Source organism: Microcaecilia unicolor, chromosome 6 (assembly GCF_901765095.1).
Source record: "Microcaecilia unicolor chromosome 6, aMicUni1.1, whole genome shotgun sequence".
Taxonomy (NCBI): Eukaryota; Metazoa; Chordata; class Amphibia; order Gymnophiona; family Siphonopidae; genus Microcaecilia; species Microcaecilia unicolor.
In genome coordinates this window covers 281,712,800-281,733,196 of record NC_044036.1, presented here as the reverse complement: position 1 = coordinate 281,733,196, position 20,397 = coordinate 281,712,800, and the positions used below count along the sequence as shown (strand labels likewise).

At 41.3% G+C, this 20,397-nt stretch overlaps 1 protein-coding gene across 2 annotated transcripts in view; it reads left to right on the top strand.

Annotated features, from left to right (window-relative positions):
• CARD9 (caspase recruitment domain family member 9) overlaps positions 1 to 20,397 on the top strand; it is a 43,981-nt gene that overhangs the window by 11,115 nt on the left and 12,469 nt on the right. Inside the window, exons 2-6 of one of the 2 annotated variants that reach the window (XM_030207620.1) lie at positions 11,051 to 11,286; positions 17,051 to 17,188; positions 18,049 to 18,374; positions 18,626 to 18,805; positions 19,436 to 19,588. In XM_030207620.1, coding sequence (XP_030063480.1) covers positions 11,051 to 11,286; positions 17,051 to 17,188; positions 18,049 to 18,374; positions 18,626 to 18,805; positions 19,436 to 19,588 — 1,033 coding nt within the window. The remainder of the gene's footprint in view (positions 1 to 11,050; positions 11,287 to 17,050; positions 17,189 to 18,048; positions 18,375 to 18,625; positions 18,806 to 19,435; positions 19,589 to 20,397) is intronic. The other variant, XM_030207621.1, reaches the window with a different exon arrangement.

Sequence of the window (20,397 nt, the reverse complement as noted above, 5' to 3'; positions counted from 1 at the left end):
CACCAGAGCCACTGTTGCCTACAAAAGTCCGTCTGTTTGCCTTGTTCCTTGTGCATTGTCAGCAAACAGCACTTCTTACCTGCTGCTTCCTCTTCTATTGCAGTCAGAACCATATGGGGCTCCATTTGTGGAAGTTTTCAAATGTATTTATATTTTATGTTGGGGCTCACCAAAGAGTTAATCCTGTCCTGAACGCTGGCCTCAACATTGTCGTAAAAGAGGACATCTACCATGGGCTGGACCTTTCCATTTCAGGTACAGGAAAACTACTGGTGGTTGTACAGAGCCAGCGTGCCACTAAAGATTACATCATGCTTGCTGTGGAGGTATATTATCAGTGCGTGTTTTCTAGCAAAAAAGGTGCCGGTACTCAAATGCTAGGTCACTCTTCAGGGGTGGGGTGATCACTGAAGGACCCACTCCACAATATCCAGGCCTTCTGCAACCAGTTACAGAATCTATGGCAAGGCAGAATTGGCGTGTAGGGCCTGAGCTCTTTCATTAAAACTTGGGGTCCATGGGTCAATTTTAGCAGACAGTGGAAAAGGTGCCGGTACTCAGTACCCCCAAGTACCCCCTCAAAAAAAGCCCTGTATATTACTGCCATCATTCATCATTTGTTTATTATACAGCTATGCAGAGGTCAGCAAGAATTTGCATGTCGGGGCTTACTCCGAAGCAACGTTAGAAAAGTCTTCACATAGGGAACTGAGACTGACCCCTTCCTCTACACCTTCCCCAATATACCCCCTTCTTCCCAATGATGACACCTGGTATAACATAGACCATACCTTTGTTTATTGAAACAACAACCTTAAAGTTTCATCCCTTACCCGAGCATACATGTTTCCAATTCATAAAACAACATTTTAATAAACCCTTTAAATAGTGACCCTTCTAGCGGCAGTCCTTCCCAGGCACAAAAGTACTGCATTCACTTAGGACATGGCTGCCCTTGTACAAGCCCCGCCATACTACTAGTTAGGGTGTTCTGAGCCAGAATGAACAGGCATGATGAAATGTTAGCAGAAATTAGTAAATTTGGCAACACAAACAGATAACAGAGGGTAGGGTTAAATGGTCATTTCTCTCAATGGAGGGGAGTGAACACTGGAGTGCTGCAGGAATCTGTACTGGGACTGGCTCTATTTAACATATTTATAAATGATAGTGAGGTGATTAAATTTGCAGATGATACAAAACTATTCAAGGTTGTTAAAACACGTGCGGACTGTGAAATATTGCAGGAAGACATTAGGAAATCGGAAGACTGGACATCCAAATGGCAGATGAAATTTAATGTGGCTTACATAACAAACAATTAAATAAATGATACATAATAAAAATGACATAAACAGATTATAAAGTACAATAAATAGTGCTATAGCATTGGCTTTGTAAAACAAATATATGTGGTGAATTAACCTGGATGCAACTATTCTTAAGGGTGGATGGATAGAGAAGAAGATTAAATCATAATTAAGTTTGTAAACAAAAAAGTAAAGATGAATAAATATGGGTACAATTAGGGCTAGATAGGATTAGGGAAGAAAGAACAAGTGAAATTAATTGTATGAATGGATAATGTTCAAATAGAATTCTTTGTTTTCTGAAAGGCTAAATTGAAAAAAAATAGTTTTTAGTAGGTTTCTGAAGGACAGGTAATCAATCATCTGTGCATTTAATTGTTTTTGGTAGAGAATTCCAAATTTTAGTACCTTGATATGAGAAGCTGGCATTGTGAATTGTTTTATAGATTGCATTCCTACGAATAGGGAAATGCAGAATGAGATATTATCAAGATGATGATATGGCATTATGTGGGGGTAATTCAGTGAGATTGTTCATATATGATGGAGCAGAACCATATAGAATTTGGTGAATAAAAACACAGAACTTGAAAAATATTCTATCTTTTATTAGTAACCAGTGTAGGTTATATAGAAGAGGACTTGCATCTTTCTCAAACAATAGAAAAAAATATTTCTCAAACAATAGAAAATGAGCTGTTGGGTGTACAACCAGCTACTCTGATAGTGGACTTTGTGTTGCAACCAGATCGGGACTGGATCTTAAAAACTTTTTTCTCTCACAGAGATGAAATCTTTCTGAATTGCAAAGTAAAACTATTTCCTGATATTTCTAGGCAAACACAGAAAAGGCACCAGGCATTTTTGAAACTCCGTCCTAGAGTCCTCCAATTAGGAGGAATTTTTTGGCTCAATTTTCCTTGTAAATGTGTGATAAAACTTCACTCAGTTAAGTATGTTTTTTATGAAAGTGAGCATTTGCAGATTTTCCTGGATTCTAAACAGGTTTTGGCTACTCCCCGTCGTTAGTAATCCCTGTAACATCTACTTCGTAAGAGAAATAAGCTCGGTTTATACTCCTACTAATTATCCTTTTGAGCCGACAGTCGCTCAAAAGCGCATGGTTCGGGAAAAGGTATCTTGCAAAGATACCTCACAAACAGGGAAGATAGGGTTTCTGGATAGTGAGGTTACACAACAGACCGTGGTAGGCCAGGTGCCCTTAAATACAACTAAAGATCAGACAAAAGATGTCAAATCAATAGTGTCAGGTACTAAGCATCATGCAAATAAGAACAACAAACATACTCTGAAATGTCTATATGCAAATGCTAGGAGTCTAAGAAAAGATGGGAGAGTTGGAATATATTGCACTAAATGAAAAATTGGATATAATAGGCATTACTGAGACCTGGTGGAAGGAGGATAACCAGTGGGACACTGTCATACCTGGGTACAAAGTATATCGTAATGATAGGGTGGACCGGACTGGTGGAGGGGTAGCATTGTATATTAATGAGAGCCTTGACTCAGATAGATTACAAATTCAGCAGGACACAAATCACACCTTTGAATCACTGTGGGTTGAAATTCCATGTATAAAAGGGAAAAAAATGGTGATAGGAGTGTACTACCGTCCGCCTCGCCAGGATGAGCAGGTAGACACAGAAATGATAAAAGAAATCAGAGACGCGAACAAAATGGGCAATGTGATAATAATGGGTGACTTCAATTATCCAAATATAGACTGGGTAAATGTAACATCGGGACACGCTACAGAGATACAATTCCTTGATGAAATCAAGGACAGCTTTATGGAGCAACTGGTGCAGGAGCCGACGAGAGAAGGAAAAATTCTAGACTTGGTCCTTAGTGGAGCGCATGATCTGGTGAGGGACGTTATGGTACTGGGGCCGCTTGATAACAGTGACCATAATATGATCAGTTTTGACATCGACCTTGAAGTAACTGTACACAGAAAGTCAAATACGTTAGCGTTTAACTTTAAAAAAGGAGACTATGATAAAATGAGAAGAACGGTAAAAAAAAAACTTAGGGGGGCAACTGAGAGAGTAAAAACTGTACAACAGGCGTGGACGCTGTTCAAAAATACCATCCTGGAGGCCCAGGCCATACATATTCCGCAAATTAGAAAAGAAAGACGGAAGTCCAAAAGACACCCGGCCTGGTTGAAAAGTGAGGTGAAGGAAGCTATTAGGGCTAAAAGAAACGCCTTCAGAAAATGGAAGAAGGAACCGTCTGAAAATAACAAGAAACAGCATAAGGAGTGTCAAAGCAAATGCAAGGCGCAGATTAAGAAGGCCAAGAGGGAGTATGAAAAAAAGATAGCATTAGAGGCAAAAAAACGTAGTAAAAAATTTTTTCGGTATATTAAAAGCAGGAAGCCGGCAAAAGAATCGGTTGGGCCGCTGGATGACCGAGGGGTAAAAGGGGCGATCAAGGAAGACAAAGACGTAGCGGAGAGACTGAATGAATTCTTTGCTTCGGTCTTCACCGAGGAAGATTTGGGTGGGATACCGGTGTCGGAAATGGTATTTCAAGTGGACGAGTCGGAGAAACTTACTGACTTCACGGTAAACCTGGAGGACGAAATGGGGCAGTTCGGCAAACTGAAGAGTTGCAAATCTCCTGGGCCGGATGGTATTCATCCTAGAGTACTGATAGAACTGAAAAACGAGCTTGCGGAGCTACTGCTAATGATATGCAACTTATCCTTAAAATCGAGCGTGGTACCGGAAGATTGGAGGGTGGCCAATGTAACGCCCATTTTTTAAAAAGGCTCCAGGGGAGATCCGGGAAATTATAGACCGGTGAGTCTGACGTCGGTGCCTGGGAAAATGGTAGAAGCTATTATTAAAAACAAAATTACAGAGCACATCCGAGGACATGGATTACTGAGACCAAGTCAGCATGGCTTTTGTGTGGGGAAATCTTGCCTGACCAATTTACTTCAATTCTTTGAAGGAGTGAACAAACATGTGGACAAAGGTGAGTCGGTTGATATTGTGTATCTGGATTTTCAAAAGGCGTTTGACAAGGTACCTCATGAAAGGCTACAGAGGAAATTGGAGGGTCATGGGATAGGAGGAAATGTCCTATTGTGGATTAAAAACTGGTTGAAGGATAGGAAACAGAGAGTGGGGTTAAATGGGCAGTATTCACAATGGAGAAGGGTAGTTAGTGGGGTTCCTCAGGGGTCCGTGCTAGGACCGCTGCTTTTTAATATATTTATAAATGATTTAGAGATGGGAGTAACTAGCGAGGTAATTAAATTTGCTGATGACACAAAGTTATTCAAAGTCATTAAATCACGACAGGATTGTGAAAAATTACAAGAGGACCTTACGAGACTGGGAGACTGGGCGGCTAAATGGCAGATGATGTTTAATGTGAGCAAGTGCAAGGTGATGCATGTGGGAAAAAAGAACCCGAATTATAGCTACGTCATGCAAGGTTCCACGTTAGGAGTTACGGACCAAGAAAGGGATCTGGGTGTCGTCGTCGATAACACACTGAAACCTTCTGCTCAGTGTGCTGCTGCGGCTAAGAAAGCAAATAGAATGTTGGGTATTATTAGGAAAGGTATGGAAAACAGGTGTGAGGATGTTATAATGCCGTTGTATCGCTCCATGGTGCGACCGCACCTTGAGTATTGTGTTCAATTCTGGTCGCCGCATCTCAAGAAAGATATAGTAGAATTGGAAAAGGTGCAGCGAAGGGCGACTAAAATGATAGCGGGGATGGGACGACTTCCCTATGGAGAAAGACTAAGGAGGCTAGGGCTATACAGCTTGGAGAAGAGACGGCTGAGGGAAGACATGATAGAGGTATATAAAATAATGAGTGGAGTGGAACAGGTGGATGTGAAGCTTCTGTTCACGCTTTCCAAAAATACTAGGACTAGGGGGCATGCGATGAAACTACAGTGTAGTAAATTTAAAACAAATCGGAGAAAATTTTTCTTCACCCAACGTGTAATTAAACTCTGGAATTCGTTGCCGGAGAAAGTGGTGAAGGCGGTTAGCTTAGCAGAGTTTAAAAAGGGGTTGGACGGTTTCCTAAAGGACAAGTCCATAAACCGCTACTAAACGGACTTGGAAAACTCCAAAATTCCAGGAATAACATGTATAGAATGTTTGTACATTTGGGAAGCTTGCCAGGTGCCCTTGGCCTGGATTGGCCGCTGTCGTGGACAGGATGCTGGGCTCGATGGACCCTTGGTCTTTTCCCAGTATGGCATTACTTATGTACTTATGTTTGATGGTAAAATTTTAAAGTATGTTTTTTTCCTTTATATAAATGCTTGATGATAAATCTTTGAATTGTGCCTTGCCCGAATTGTGGACTTGAGATGTAATTGTCGTGGATAGATATATTTACTTAATAACTAATTCTTTAAGATGGTGACATTACTCTTTCTGTACAAGAAATTTCTTGTTAATTATTTTGAAATTAATAAAATATAAAAAAAAAAAGAGGAGTTGCTTTGGCGACGTGAGATAATCTACATATGAGGCATGCAGCAGTATTTTCAACATTTTGTAATTTTTTGATAAGGCCGCCTTTAATGCCTACATAAATGGAGTTGCAGTAGTCAAATTTTGTTAGTACTAGGGATTGAACCAAAGTACGAAAGACTGATTTAGTGAAAAAAAGGCCTTAATCTCTTTAGCTTCCAAAGTGATTAAAGACACTTGAGATCACCTTAGAAACTTTTCAAGGGTAAGGAATTGATCAATCATGATTCCTAACATTTTCATTGATGAGTCAAGGGGATAAGTGATGTTCTCTAATGTAAAATTTTTAAGATTTATAGGATGGTGAGGGTTAGTTACTATTAGAAACTTATTTTTTTTTTCAATATTGAATTTTAATTTACAATTAGATGCCCAAGATTCCATTAATTTGATACCTAATTTGATTGAGTTCGTTATTTCATATAATTCTTTAGAGAATGAGATATAAATGGTGACATCATTGGCATAAGTGAATGACAAAAGATAATTTATTTCTAGTAGATTACCTAGGGGGATCATCATGATATTGAACAGGATGGGGGACAGAGGAGAACTTTGAAGTACTTCACAATCAGGAGACCATGTTGAAGAAATTGCACCTGATTGTTTGACTTGATCTGATCTGGACTTTAGAAAGCCAGAGAACCTTTTCAGGACAGCTCCACAGATTCCATAATGGTCGAGGATATTTAGAAGAATATTATGGGAATATTATGGTCAGCAATGTCAAAGGCACTAGACATATCAAACTGAAGTATTAATATTTTGATGCCAGTACTCAGTTTTCTTCTGAAGTTAGCTAAGAGGGTATTAAGAACAGTTTTGGTACTATAAAAGGGTCTAAGACCGGATTGTGAACTTTAGGTTTAATGGGTAGGAAAAAGGATGCCACAAGGTCTCCAACATGGCGCAAACAGTGGGTTCCTCAGCCACTGAAGAGTTGTGTGCTGACCCAGATTCAGCACACCCAATACAAAAAATTGACTTGCAGGCTTGGCTCAGTGAAATTTAATTGGAGCCTGGATGTGTAAAGAAGGAGCTGAACATGTGGTTGGCTGAACTGAGGGTTGAGCTTAAAGATTTGGGGATGAGTTCTGGAAGTGGAAGGCAAAGTTGAGGACTGCTGTAGAGGTGGATGCTATTCAGGGCAGGGACGACTTAGCAAATGATACATTTGAGGTAATAACTAGAGCAAGGACCCTAAACTTTCAAAAGGGTGACAATGATAAAATGAGGAAAATGGCTAAAAAAAAAAAAAAGCTTAAAGGAGCAGCTGCAAATGTTGAGTCTAAATCAGGCATGGATGTTGTTTAAAAATACCATTTTGGAAGCCCAGACCAGATGTATTCCATGTATTAAAAAAGGCAGAAGGAAGGCCAAGCGAGAGCTGGCATGGTTAAAAGGTGAGGTGAAGCTAAATCCTTTTCAAGTACATTAGAAGCAGAAAGCCTATAAGAGAGTCAGTTGGAATGTTAGATCAAAAAACAGTAAAAGGAGCATTTAGGGAGGACAAGACCTTAGCAAAGAGACTAAATTAATTCTTTGCTTTGGTCTTTACTGAGGAGAATGTAAGAGAGCTACCTGTGCCAGAAATGGTATTTAAGGGTGACAATGCAGAGGAACTGAAAGAAATCTCAGTGAACCTGGAAGATGTAATAAGCCAGATCAACAATGAAAGAGCAGCAAATCACCTGGACTGAATAATATACACCTTAGTATACTGAAAGAGCTCAAAAATGAAACTGCAGGTCTACTACTGGTAATATGTAACCTGTCATTAAAATCATCTGTGGACCCTGAAGATTGAAAGGTAACGTCAATTTTTTTAAAAGGCTCAGAGATGATCCAGGAAACTACAGATTGATAAGCCTTTTATCAGTGCCAGGCAAAATGGTAGAAATATTGTAAAGAATAAAATTACAGAACACATAAGGCAAACATGGTTTAATGGGACAGTGTCAACAAAGATTCAGCCAAGGGAAGTCTTGCCTCACCAATTTGCTACATTTTTTTTAAAAAGGTGTGAATAAATGTGTGGATAAAGGGGAGCCGGTTAATGTAGATTTTCAGAAACCTTTTGACAGTCTCTCATGAGAGACTCCGGAGAAAATTAAAAATCCATGGGATAGGAGGCAATGTTCTGTTGTGGATCAGGAACTGGTTTAAAAGATAGTAACAGAGAGGAGGAAGGTGAATAGTGGAGTGCTACAAGGTTCTGTAGTGGGACCAGTGATTTTTATCATTTTTATAAATAATCGAAATGGGAACAACAAATGAGGTGATCAAATTTGCAGATGACACAAGACTATTCAAAGGTGTGAAATTGCAGGAGGACCTTGGGAGGCTGGAAGAGTGGGTGTCCAAATAGCAGATGAAATTTCATGTGGACAAGTGCAAAGTGATGCACATTGGGAAGAATAATCCAAATACATGATGCTAGGTTCTATATTAGGAGTTATGACAAAGGAAAAGGATCTAGATGTTTGTCATGTCCCCAGCCTCCAACAAGCGACAAAACAACTTGCTGGAAATACAGAGAAAGTAATATGTAGGAATTATTTCAGTCAGGTAACTCTATTACCTTCCTTAGACCACCAAACAGGGAGAGTGAAACAAGACAAGGAGATCAATCGAACAACAAACAGAAAAAAAACCGTGGTATTAACCTGATTATCCCCAGATATTACTCGTCTAATTCATTATTCCACATTGATCATCTGGTTGGCTTCTTCAAGGCCAATACGGTGTATAGTCAAATCATTTCATTGAAAACATACTTAATGTCCAATATTAGTTAGAAATAATACATCTGATTACATTCTTTCTCTTTTAAAATATTAGGGCTCTTTAGCTTGGAAAAGAGACGGCTGAGGGGAGATATGATAGAGGGCTATAAAATCTTGAATGGAGTGGAACGTGTAAATGTGAATCAATTGTTTACTCTATCGAAAAGTACAAAGAATAGGGGACACTTCATGAAGTTACGTGGTAGCACATTTAAAATAAATAGAAGAATTTTTTTCCCCCTCAACATACAGTTAAACTGTGGAACTCATTGCCAGGGCAAGTGGTAAAAGCAATTACTGTAGTTGGGTTTAGAAAAGGCTTGGATGCATTCCTGGAGGAAAAGCCCATAAACCTTTATTAAGATAGTCCTGGGGAAAGCCACCGCTTGGGATTAAATAGCATGGAATATTGCCACAGTCTGGGACTCTGTCAGGTACTTGTAACTTGGACTGGCCACTGTTGGAAACAGGATGCTGGGCTAGATGGACCCTTGGTCTGATCTAGTAGGGCAACTATTATGTTCAGTGCTGTTGCCAGTTCTTCCTCACTAAGGGCCAGATGCACTAAAAACTTTTTTCTTTATAATTTTGGGGTCCTTTTAGTAAGGTGTGCACTATTTCATTTAGCACACTCTAAAAATTAGTATACGTTAATGCCATGCAGACCATTATATTCCTATGAGTAGCATGACATTTAGAGTGTGCTAATCATTAACTCACCTTAGTTAGTAAAAGGATCCCTTTGTGCTTTGAGGAAAATGTACACAGTACATGGCCCTAAGACAGAAAGAAGCTCTTTTTCCATACCATGTTCTCTACTGTCAGTATCCCAAACTCCTAATTTAAGGAGGCAAACAATTCTTTCATTCCTCCCGGCTGAGGGGAGATATGATAGAAGTGTATAAAATAATGAGTGGAATGGATCGGGTGGATATGAAGCGACTGTTCACGCTATCCAAAAATACTAGGACTAGAGGGCATGAGTTGAAGCTACAGTGTGGTAAATTTAAAACGAATCGGAGAAAATTTTTCTTCACCCAACGTGTAATTAGACTCTGGAATTCGTTGCCGGAGAACGTGGTACGGGCGGTTAGCTTGACGGAGTTTAAAAAGGGGTTAGATAGATTCCTAAAGGACAAGTCCATAGACCGCTATTAAATGGACTTGGAAAAATTCCGCATTTTTAGGTATAACTTGTCTGGAATGTTTTTACGTTTGGAGAGCGTGCCAGGTGCCCTTGACCTGGATTGGCCACTGTCGGTGACAGGATGCTGGGCTAGATGGACCTTTGGTCTTTCCCAGTATGGCACTACTTATGTACTTATGTACTTAATTGTACGTTTGTGTGTGATTAATTGTATTCATCAGCTCCTCTTCGTAAATGCTTCTGGTGTCCTGACACATTTGCAGGCTGATTCACTCAGGGTGTTTTTCCTATTTTGAGTCTATGGGAAAAGACCTTGATGAATCAGGACTTTAATTAGACACTTGTGCTGCTGTTAGAGATCTGTAACACCCTCCTCCCACAGCCCTTCCCAGCATTTCCCGGTCCTTGAAATTACAGCTGTGGAATGCATCATTCCAATATATATTTAAGTGGTAAAACTTTAAAAAAACAAAACAAAACCAGCTTTCTTACATAAGCTAAACAGAACTGTGGCTTTCTTTGGGTCCCAGCCTATAGGAGAAAAGGCCTTGCCCTTCTCCGTGCATCTGAGGCAGCTTCTGCCTCTCAAATGGCAAAACTGAAAATTTCCCTAATATTGCAAATGCTATTCATTAATGCTGTTTCTTAAGTACAGTGTGTGGTTATAATTATTTTAATCATGTAATTTTGGAGCAACGGTGCTTCTGGATACTGCGCATGGGGTTTCCCCTGTGAAGCCTGTAAGCTTTCTCATAGAGGTTCCTTTCTGTTTGATGTGCCTGTCTCTGATAGTGCTTCATGAGACTGTACAACCTATGGGACAGCGGGAGGGGAGGAATCAAAAGATCTCTTCATGGATGCCAAGTCTTCAGATTGTGGCTACAATAACTTTCAATTGGAAATGTATTTTCTTCATTCACTTGTGGATAGCGCATCATTCAGAGTTCTGCCCTCAGGTAGCATAGTAACATAGTAGATGACGGCAACTCCAGCTTCGAAATAAAAATTTACAACCTTATAATATATGGTAAATTTATCACTTTATACTTAGATATCTATATCTTTGTCCTGGATCTAAAGTACTCATAAATATAAGTTGTATTTACCAGTACTTTAGATCCAGAACAAAAAGTTAAAGCCTAATATCAGTAGGAGCTGGAGTTGGGCAATAGAAAAATAGAGGAGTCGGAGTTGACAGTTCGGTGTACCAATTCCACAGCCCTGGCTGCTACAGTCATATTGTTCCTACAATTCAACAGTTCCTTTCTGTGCAATTTGCAGAGAGGAGCCGTCTGATCAGAGCTTTTCATCGCCTACCATGTGGGACGTGGAAGATGATGATGAAGAGTGCTGGAACAAGCTGGAAAACTATCGGGTGAAACTTGTCTCGGTTATTGACCCCACACGGATCACTCCTTATCTCAGACAGTGCCGCATTATAAGCAGAGATGATGAGGAGCAGGTTTTTAATGACCCCAACCTCGTCATCCGAAAGAGGAAAGTTGGTGAGTGTTTTGTGTGTTAACTGCAAAGATAGAAACTCCACAGTGGGACTAGAGTTGCCACGTTACCTGAAGTCAGCTAAACAGGATTTTTTGTCCTATTTACAAGCATGGATTTGTTGTTCTAATTTTCATAAGGAAATCAATTACAAATAAGAACTACACCATCATGCATGCAATGGAACAAATGTAATTCTGGATGAGCCTCTTTGGTTGACCTGGGGTGAGCTGGCAGCCCAGATATTTATAGATTTGGTTAAATCTCTGTAACATACTTATCACTATTATTACTTATTTACTAATATTGCCATTACATGTTTTTATACAGAGTTGTAGACTTGCACAGCTCTGGGTCATATAGCAGATGGTAATATGGCATGGAATATTCATAGAAAGTTGCAGCATGATTGGCTGATACAACTACTTTGTGAAGTCACCTGTATGTCATAATGGCCAGGTAATATAATTTGTGTGACATCAAAAAATATTTAAATCAAAGAAAAAAAATCATAGACCAGGAAACATTGTCTCTGTTATTGACACATAAGTGCTGACCTTGTCCCAACCAGGTCATGAGTCATCTAGACGTAAAATCCCTCAGGTACTTCCAGTTCTACAGCCTTCAACATTGGTCCTCAGACTGCACTTACAGCTCGCTGTGATGAGGGTGACACTTGTGATGAGCCCCTTGTGGCCAACGGCCCGCTCCACCTGATCTCTTCTTTTCTTGGGGACCTTGGACAATTACGGCCTCTGCGTGCAAGACCTTCAACCCTTCATCAGGACCTTCCTTTTAGTCAGGGTTATGCTGGTTCAGATGCTGGGATTTCCTGGTTCCTTGGCACCAGTAGGAAGCAATGATTCTTTCTTGGTGCCACACACTCTTTATTACACTGTCCCGGTATGGCTACTCAGCAGTAATCAGACAGCTAGCTTGGTCCTCCTGATAGTGGCTTAGGGATGCGCTGAACGTCCTCCAACACCAACCAGAGCTTTGTTTCTAAGAGGCTGCTCAGAGACAGCTTCTTTTTCTAGCAGCTAGAACTCTCAAGGTCACGGATAGGGGGCCCCTTTATACTTAGAGTGACTTTTCCACACACACCCCTCACCCCGGTTGTCCAGTCCAGACACCTCCTAGAAGCTTTTCCATGGATCAACAGTTCTGGTACTTCTCATACACCCTCTGGCTCCTTTACATACGTACATAAGTATTGCCATACTGGGACAGACCAAAGGTCCATCAAGCCCAGCTTTCTGTTTCCAACAGTAGCAAATCCAGGTCACAAATACCTGGCAAGATCCCAAAAATGTACAAAACATTTTATGCTGCTTATCCCAGAAATCGTGGATTTACCCCAAGTCCAATTTAATAATGGTCTATGGACTTTTCCTTTAGGAAGCCGTCCAAACCTTTTTAAAACTCTGCTAAGCTAACCGCCTTTACTACATTCTCTGGCAACGAATTCCAGAGTTTAATTACACGTTGAGTGAAGAAACATTTTCTCCAATTCATTTTAAATTTACTACTTTATAGCTTCATCGCATGCCCCCTAGTCCTAGTATTTTTGGAAAGCGTAAACAGACGCTTCACCTCTATCCGTTCAACTCCACTCATTATTTTATAGACCTCTATCATATCTCCCCTCAGCTGTGTTTTCTCCAAGCTGACGAGCCCTAGTTGCTTCAGCTTTTCCTCACAGGGAAGTCATCCCATCCCCTTTATCATTTTCGTCACCTTTTCTACACCTTTTCTAATTTCACTATATCTTTTTTGAGATGCGGTGACCACAATTGAACACAATATTTGAGGTGTGATCGCACCATGGATCGATACAAAGGCATTATGACATCCCCATTTTTGTTTTCCATTCATTTCCTAATAATACATAACATTCTATTTGCTTTCTTAGCCGCAGCAGCACACTGAGCAGAAGGTTTCAACGTGTCATCAACGACAACACCTAGATCCATTTCTTGGTTGGTGACTCCTAACGTGAAACCTTGCATGACGTAGCTATAATTCTGGTTCCTCTTTCCCATGCATCACTTTGCACTTGTTCACATTAAACATCATTTACCATCTAGATGCCCAGTCTCCCAGTCTCATAAGGTCCTCTTGTAATTTTTCACGATCCTCTCGCGATTTAACAACTTTGAATAACTTTGTGTCATCAGCAAATTTAATTACCTCACTAGTTACTCCCATCACTATAAATATGCTAAAGAGCAGCGGTCCCAGCACAGACCCCTGGGGAACCCCACTAACTACCCTTCTCCATTGAGAATACTGACCATTTAACCCTACTCTCTGTTTTCTATCTTTTAACCAGTTTTTAATCCACAATGGGACAGTATCTCCTATCCCATGACTCTCCAATTTCCTCTGGAGTCTTTCATGAGATACTTTGTCAAACGCCTTCTGAAAATCCAGATACACAATATCAGCTGGCTCACCTTTATCCACATTCTTGTTCACCCCTTCAAAGAAATGTAATAGACTGGTGAGGCAAGATTTCCCTTCACTAAATCCATGTTGGCTTTGTCTCATTAATCCATGCTTTTGAATATGCTCTGTAGTTTTGTTCTTTATAATAGTCTCTACCATTTTGCCTGGCACTGACGTCAGACTCTTCACCCCTTCAAAGAAATGTAATAGACTGGTGAGGCAAGATTTCCCTTCACTAAATCCATGTTGGCTTTGTCTCATTAATCCATGCTTTTGAATATGCTCTGTAGTTTTGTTCTTTATAATAGTCTCTACCATTTTGCCTGGCACTGACGTCAGACTCACCAGTCTATAATTTCCCGGATCTTCTCTGGAACCTTTTTAAAAATCGGCGTTACATTGGCCACCCTTCAATCTTCCGGTACCACGCTTGATTTGAAGGATAAATTACATATTATTAACAATAGTTCCGCAAGTTAATTTTTCAGTTCTGTCAGTACTCTAGGATGAATACCATCTGGTCCAGGAGATTTGCTACTCTTCAATTTGTCAAATTGCCCCATTACATCCTCCAGGTTTATAGAGATTTCATTCAGTTTCTCCGACTCGTCAGCTTTGAATACCATTTCTGGCACCGGTATCTCTCCCAAATCTTCATCGGTGAAGACCGAAGCAAATACTTAATTTAATCTCTCCACTATGGCTTTGTCTTCCCTGATTGCCCCTTTTACCCCCCCCCCCCCCCCCCCCCCCCCCAGTCATCTAGCGGTCCAACCGATTCTTTTGCCGGCTTCCTGCTTTTAATATACCTAAAAAAAATTTTTACTATATGTTTTTGCCTCCAACGCAATCTTTCATCTGAACATCATCTGAACAATCATACTAGGCTAGCAGGCTTCAGAGGATATGCAGATTAGGTCACCTTCATGCTCTACCATTATGCAGATTAGCTCCATCTGGCCTTCCCCAGCTACTCTTGCAACTGAGCCATCCTTCAGGTGAATTAGGGTCTCAGTTACACAGCCACCTCCCCTTGGACAGGACTTTCACCAAAACCTTTTGGTCCTGCCCTCCACCCCCTGCTATTAGTCCACGTCTCAGTTCAGATGACACAGTGTTGCTCCCACATTGTGATCCATACCATAGGTGTAACATTTATATTCATCACAGCATTTAGGTAAGTACCTTGTCATCTCAGGTCTTGCTTCCTCACCTCCACCTTTGAGTCTAGACTCCAGAGTTCTCCATCTGGCCTTCCCCAGTTCTTTGTCCAGCCTTCCTGGATCTTCCTTTGGGGTCCATGCCTCAGGTTTGCTAGCCTGCTTTAGTCCATCATCTGTGGTTACCAGGTTCTATCTATCTATCTATCTATCTATCTATCTATCTATCTATCTATCTATCTATCTATCTATCTATCTATCTATCTATCTATCTATCTATCTATCTATCTATCTAATCTATCCTGAATACCTCCTCCTAGGAAGTGCCTTTTATGGGGCTGCTAATAGCTTTACCCCCTTCTGGGCCCCTCCTCCTGCTTCTAGAAGGGTCCAGAACTTTCTCAATTATGTGTCTTAAAGGGTAACCATCTTCTTCCTACTGCTATGGACCCTCCCTGTCCTATAGCTTCCTGGCTTTTGGCTGAAAGAGAGGCAGAGTTCCCTCTAGTGGCCACTGTAAAATAAGACTGGCAGTGGGGTAGAGCTCTCTATAATATCCCTTCCTAGCTAACCAGGTCCCTTTATCGCCAGAGCTCCCTCTATTGGCCTCTTTCATGTCCTTGCACAGTCCTTTCATGGGGAGTATTCCCTCTAGTGGCCTCTTCATGGCAGGGCCCTACCTATATGTATCACACACTATAGCTCCGTGTCCATGGAGAAAATCAGGATTTCCTCTTGACCACAAAATGCAAAACAGTCCCACAACTGATGATGTCATCCTGATGTTACTAACCCATGGAGGTTTCTCTTTAGATCAAAAAGCAGTTTTTAAACTGTGTTAATGAGCCTGTCTGTCTTCCCTTGTGCTCCCCAACTGCTCCTGTACTCCAGTGTTAAAATTATATGTCAGAAGCTGTCCATGCAGTTTTTTCCTTTCTTTAAATTTATTTATTTACTAGTAGAAAAGGCCCTTTTCTGACACAAATGAAACGGGCGCTAGCAAGGTTTTCCTCGGAGTGTGTATGTTTGAGAGAGTGTATGTGAGTGACTGTATGTGAGAGAGAGAGTGAATGTGCGAGTGTGTGTGTGTGAGAGAGAGTGAGTCTGGGTGCACGTGTGTCAGAGAGAGAGAGAGAGAGAGTGTGTGTGTGTGTGAGAATGAGTGTGCAAGTGCGTATGTGAGACACAGTGTGAGAGAGTGTGTGTTTCACACAGATACAGTGTGTGAGAGAGAGAGAGAGAGAGTGTGAGACACAGACTCTCTGTGAGACTGAGTGTATGAGACCAAGAGAGTGTGTGAGTGACTGCGTGACACATAGAGAGTGAATGTGATACAGTGTGAGACATAGAGTGTGTGAGAGACAGTGTGTGAGAGAGAGAAAGACATGGACTGTGAGAGAGAGAGAGAGAGTGTGTGAGAGAGAGAGAGAGAGAGAGAGAGAGTGTGTGACAGAGATGCTCCCCCTCCCTCCCTCTCTCTGGTGTCAGCCCCCCCCCCCCCCCCGCCTCTCTCTGATGTCTGAGCATTACTGTGCAAGACGCTGAGCTCTGGCTGTGCTTCAAGGAACTGACCAATCCTATTTAATAGAATGCACCTCCAACATTCTGAAGCCGAGAAACCTCGTGTGGTTGGTCACTTCTGTTTGTGACGAACCCGGAAGTACATGATGTCAATTCAGGAGATGGATAGAGAGAGCAGGAATGCCTCAGCCATTCAGTCAGCTTCAGAATGTTGGAGGTGCGTTTTATTATATAGGATTTATTTTTACGAGTGACCCAGTTCTCTTCCCTGTAACAATTGCAAACTTTTTATCTATATCATAATACTGCAGCCTAGGAGTGGTTGGAGAGCATGAAAGAGGACAGACAGGCTCACAAGAGCTGTTTAGAAATGGCTTACTGGTCTAAAGAAAAATGTCTCTGTGTCGGCAATGTCAGGATGGCATCACCAGCTGTGGGACTGCATTTCCTGTTGTCTACAGAGAACTGCAATTACAGGTAAGCAACTCCACTTCTCTGTGTGCAGTCAGCTAAAACCAGGACTGTCTCAGCTTGTCATCCCAACTATAAAGGGCAGATAAAGCACTGAAAGTGAGGGCGTAGCCTTTGTACGCTTGTGGCATTTCATCTCTTAACTGACTACCCAACCTTTGTATTGTAGGTGTTCTGATGGATATTCTGTACAGGACCGGTAAGAAAGGTTATGTGGCATTTCTTGAGAGCCTGGAACTCTATTACCCGCTTTTATATAAGAAAATAACTGGGAATGAACCTACCAGGGTCTTCTCCATGATCATAGGTATGTGTTCAAGACATATGATTTTAAAGCAATAGTTCCTAAGAAGTTGAAAGTACATTATTTTGTCTGCTTTGGTGTAATTTGCATGGTAATAAGAGTGCTCCAGGGTGAGGGCAGATTTGACCTAGAATTCCTGTGCAGTGAAAAATTGAGATGCTTATTAGTAAATTTAAGACCATGATATCCAGGCATTTGTCACAGTTAATGAACTCATTGCTGTCAGCATTGGTGCTTATGGACGTATCGTGTGGTGTCTCAGCAGCAGAATCAGTACAGGACTGCAAAACAGAAAAATAAAGTTAAGTACCATTGATACTGAAAGCAAAGACACACAAGAAACCTAAGCACTAGCATTGCAGGAAGAACTTGAGTGTCCCATGGATACACTATGGCTTTAGCTTTGGAAGTCCATAATGACTCGCCATTAACATAATTTTGTCTGTATGCCAATCAGAACACAGATTGATTAAATTTATAACTGGTGGGAATTGTTTCAGCTAGCAAACTGTAATCCCCACCTTGATGAAACATAGGGACAATAAAATGATTTCTTTTGTGTGTCTGAGAAGGCACAGAAACATCTTGGTAGACTTTCATTCTTATTGATTGTTTTATTGTTTTATTAATTTGCTATGCCGCCTCTTTTGAGCACGTTGAGGTGGTTTACATACAATTGTACAGGTACTTGCATTGTCCCTATGCCCTTTGCGTTGAGCACTGTTCCTTTTCCTAAGCTCACATTGCTAGTAGAAATGATTAATCCTGTAATCACCACTGTAAGCCTCTCAACAAATGCCAGTTACTTGTTGAGTGCCTGTGAAAAGCAGCTTTGACACCAGATGCTTGTGTTTGTTGCATAGACACTGCAGGTGAGTCCGGCCTCACACAGCTCCTCATGAATGAGATCATGAAGCTCCAGCAGATCATTGAAGAGGAGAAGAATAGATCCAGAGAGCTGAAGATGTGGCTGAGTGCCAAAGAGGACACCATCAAACAACTGCAGATGAAGGACGGGGAGCTGCGCATGCATCAGGAGAGGGTGCACAAGATGAAGGAGGAGCAAGATAACTTCAACGAGGAGCTGAAGAAGCTGAAAGATGAGAACTATGATCTGGCCATGAGATTCGCTAAGCAAAGTGAAGAAAAAAATATTCTACTAATGAGGAACCGGGACTTGCTGCTTGAGGTTTGCTCTCTTCCTTCCTTCCTTCTGTTCTCACTGTTCCCTAAATGTAGACGGAACCAGAGCACACAAACAACCAAGCTGAGAAATGCCCCATAGAAGCTTCAGAGTGTATTCCTTTACATTGTCTTTCACATGAAAGTCAGGTTGTTTTTCAATATGTTATACTAAATCTTACAGAATTATAGATACTAGATCAAACTAGCTTGTCCTGCATTAACATCCTAATAAATGGATTGCAAATCTTCCAATAGATCGAACAACTCAAGCAGAATCTGATGAGAGCAGAGGATGACTGTAAAGTAGAGAGGAAGCATACACTGAAGCTGAAACATGCAATAGAACTGAGGCCAAGCCAAGATGCTATTTATGAAATGCAACGTGAGAATGACCTTCTGAAAGCCCAGGTTCAGGAGCTAGAGAATGCTCTGGAGGTAGGATGCTTGCTTTTTTGATTCACCCTTCCCCATGCCTTTGTGCTATACATTTGTCCAGTGATGCAAGTTCAGCTCTGGGCCCCCAAGCAAAAACTTCACAGAAGGTCCCTCTTTTGATAATTCAGGAGTGTGGAGAGGTGTTTCATCAGGGGCTCGATATGACCGCTCACTGGATCTTTGGGGTTATCCACTAATGGTTATCACCACTGAAAATTAGCAGTTAGTACCTAAGTGAAAGCCAGTTATTTTGGGGGCATTCCAGAGGGGAGTCAGCACTTGGCTGGTTAAGTACTGATATTCAGCACTTAGTTAAGGCTAGAGTAACCGCATAAATGGGACCGCATAAAACACAGTCCTATCTTTATGCGATAACCCGTGGCTGGTTAAGTTCTATGTGTTAATCAGCTCCTCATAAACTGGATATTCCATGCCAAAGCCTGGACATGGCCTGGCATTGAATATCTGGGAATAGCGCCGTCAGTGGTCAGCAAAACGCTCACCACCGCTACTGAATATTGACCCCCCACCCCCTTGCTGATTGCCCAAGTCCAGATGCATTACATGTTTCATCTACACATGTAAGAAGGAATCTCACTTTGGGATTGCATTTGTTTTTCAACAATCAAGTTTGCGAAAGAAGGGAAAGCTGAGAAGAACAAGCTATACATTCAGACTCTGGAGAATGATCGCAGGCAAGCACTAGAAGAATATCAGGATTTGGTGAACAATGTTTACGTTTTACGAAAGGAACTTCGGCAAGCTGAGGACCTCCAAGACAAGGTAAGTAGAGAGAAATGAAACAAACAGACAGACCCCTCTTATGCATTACAACCTCTGCACAGTCATGCTCCTTTCCAAGGCGGACAACCTAGAGTTAACAACCGGCTACAGATCTACCCAAAAGGATTTATCCATTTTGGGTTTACTGTTTGCAAGCATAGACTTATGTGAGAGGCAGCCGACTCTGTGGGTGCTGTGGGTGCTTGAGCACCCCCAATATTGAGAAAATTCATTGTATGTGTCCAGGGAGGGGTTATTTCCACTGGGCTTAGCACCCCCAATAATTTTGAAAATTTGGCTCCTATGGTGAGAGCAATAGTGAAATCAGAACTACAGGTCCCTACAAGCAATTGGATAAATAGAGAGCTGTTATGAACAATGAACAGTGCAAACACCTACAGAAGGTGATATCTCCACAGGAAAACAAAGACAAGCGAACGAACAGTGGATCCAAAAAATAGCGAATGAACAGTGGATCCAAGTATTGGGGCAGTGTTTCTCCTCAAAGTCAAGTATTGGGGCAGTGTTTCTCTTCCTACTATGATAGTAAGTTAGAGCTCCGAGGAAGAGCTTTTTCATCCTACTCCGAAGGGTCTAACTCTTCTGGTTATCTCTGTCAGCAGTTAAACGGCTGTATTTTATCTGACCAACAAGGTTTTCTTTGCATCAGATATTATTAGACCCCTGACGCAGGCCCTTGCGGCCGAAACACGTCACGTGTCGGGCCATTTGTGCAGATTTGAATAAAGACCTTGTTCAGGAAGACACTCATTGTGAGAGGCCTTTTTTGGATCCACTGTTCGTTCGCT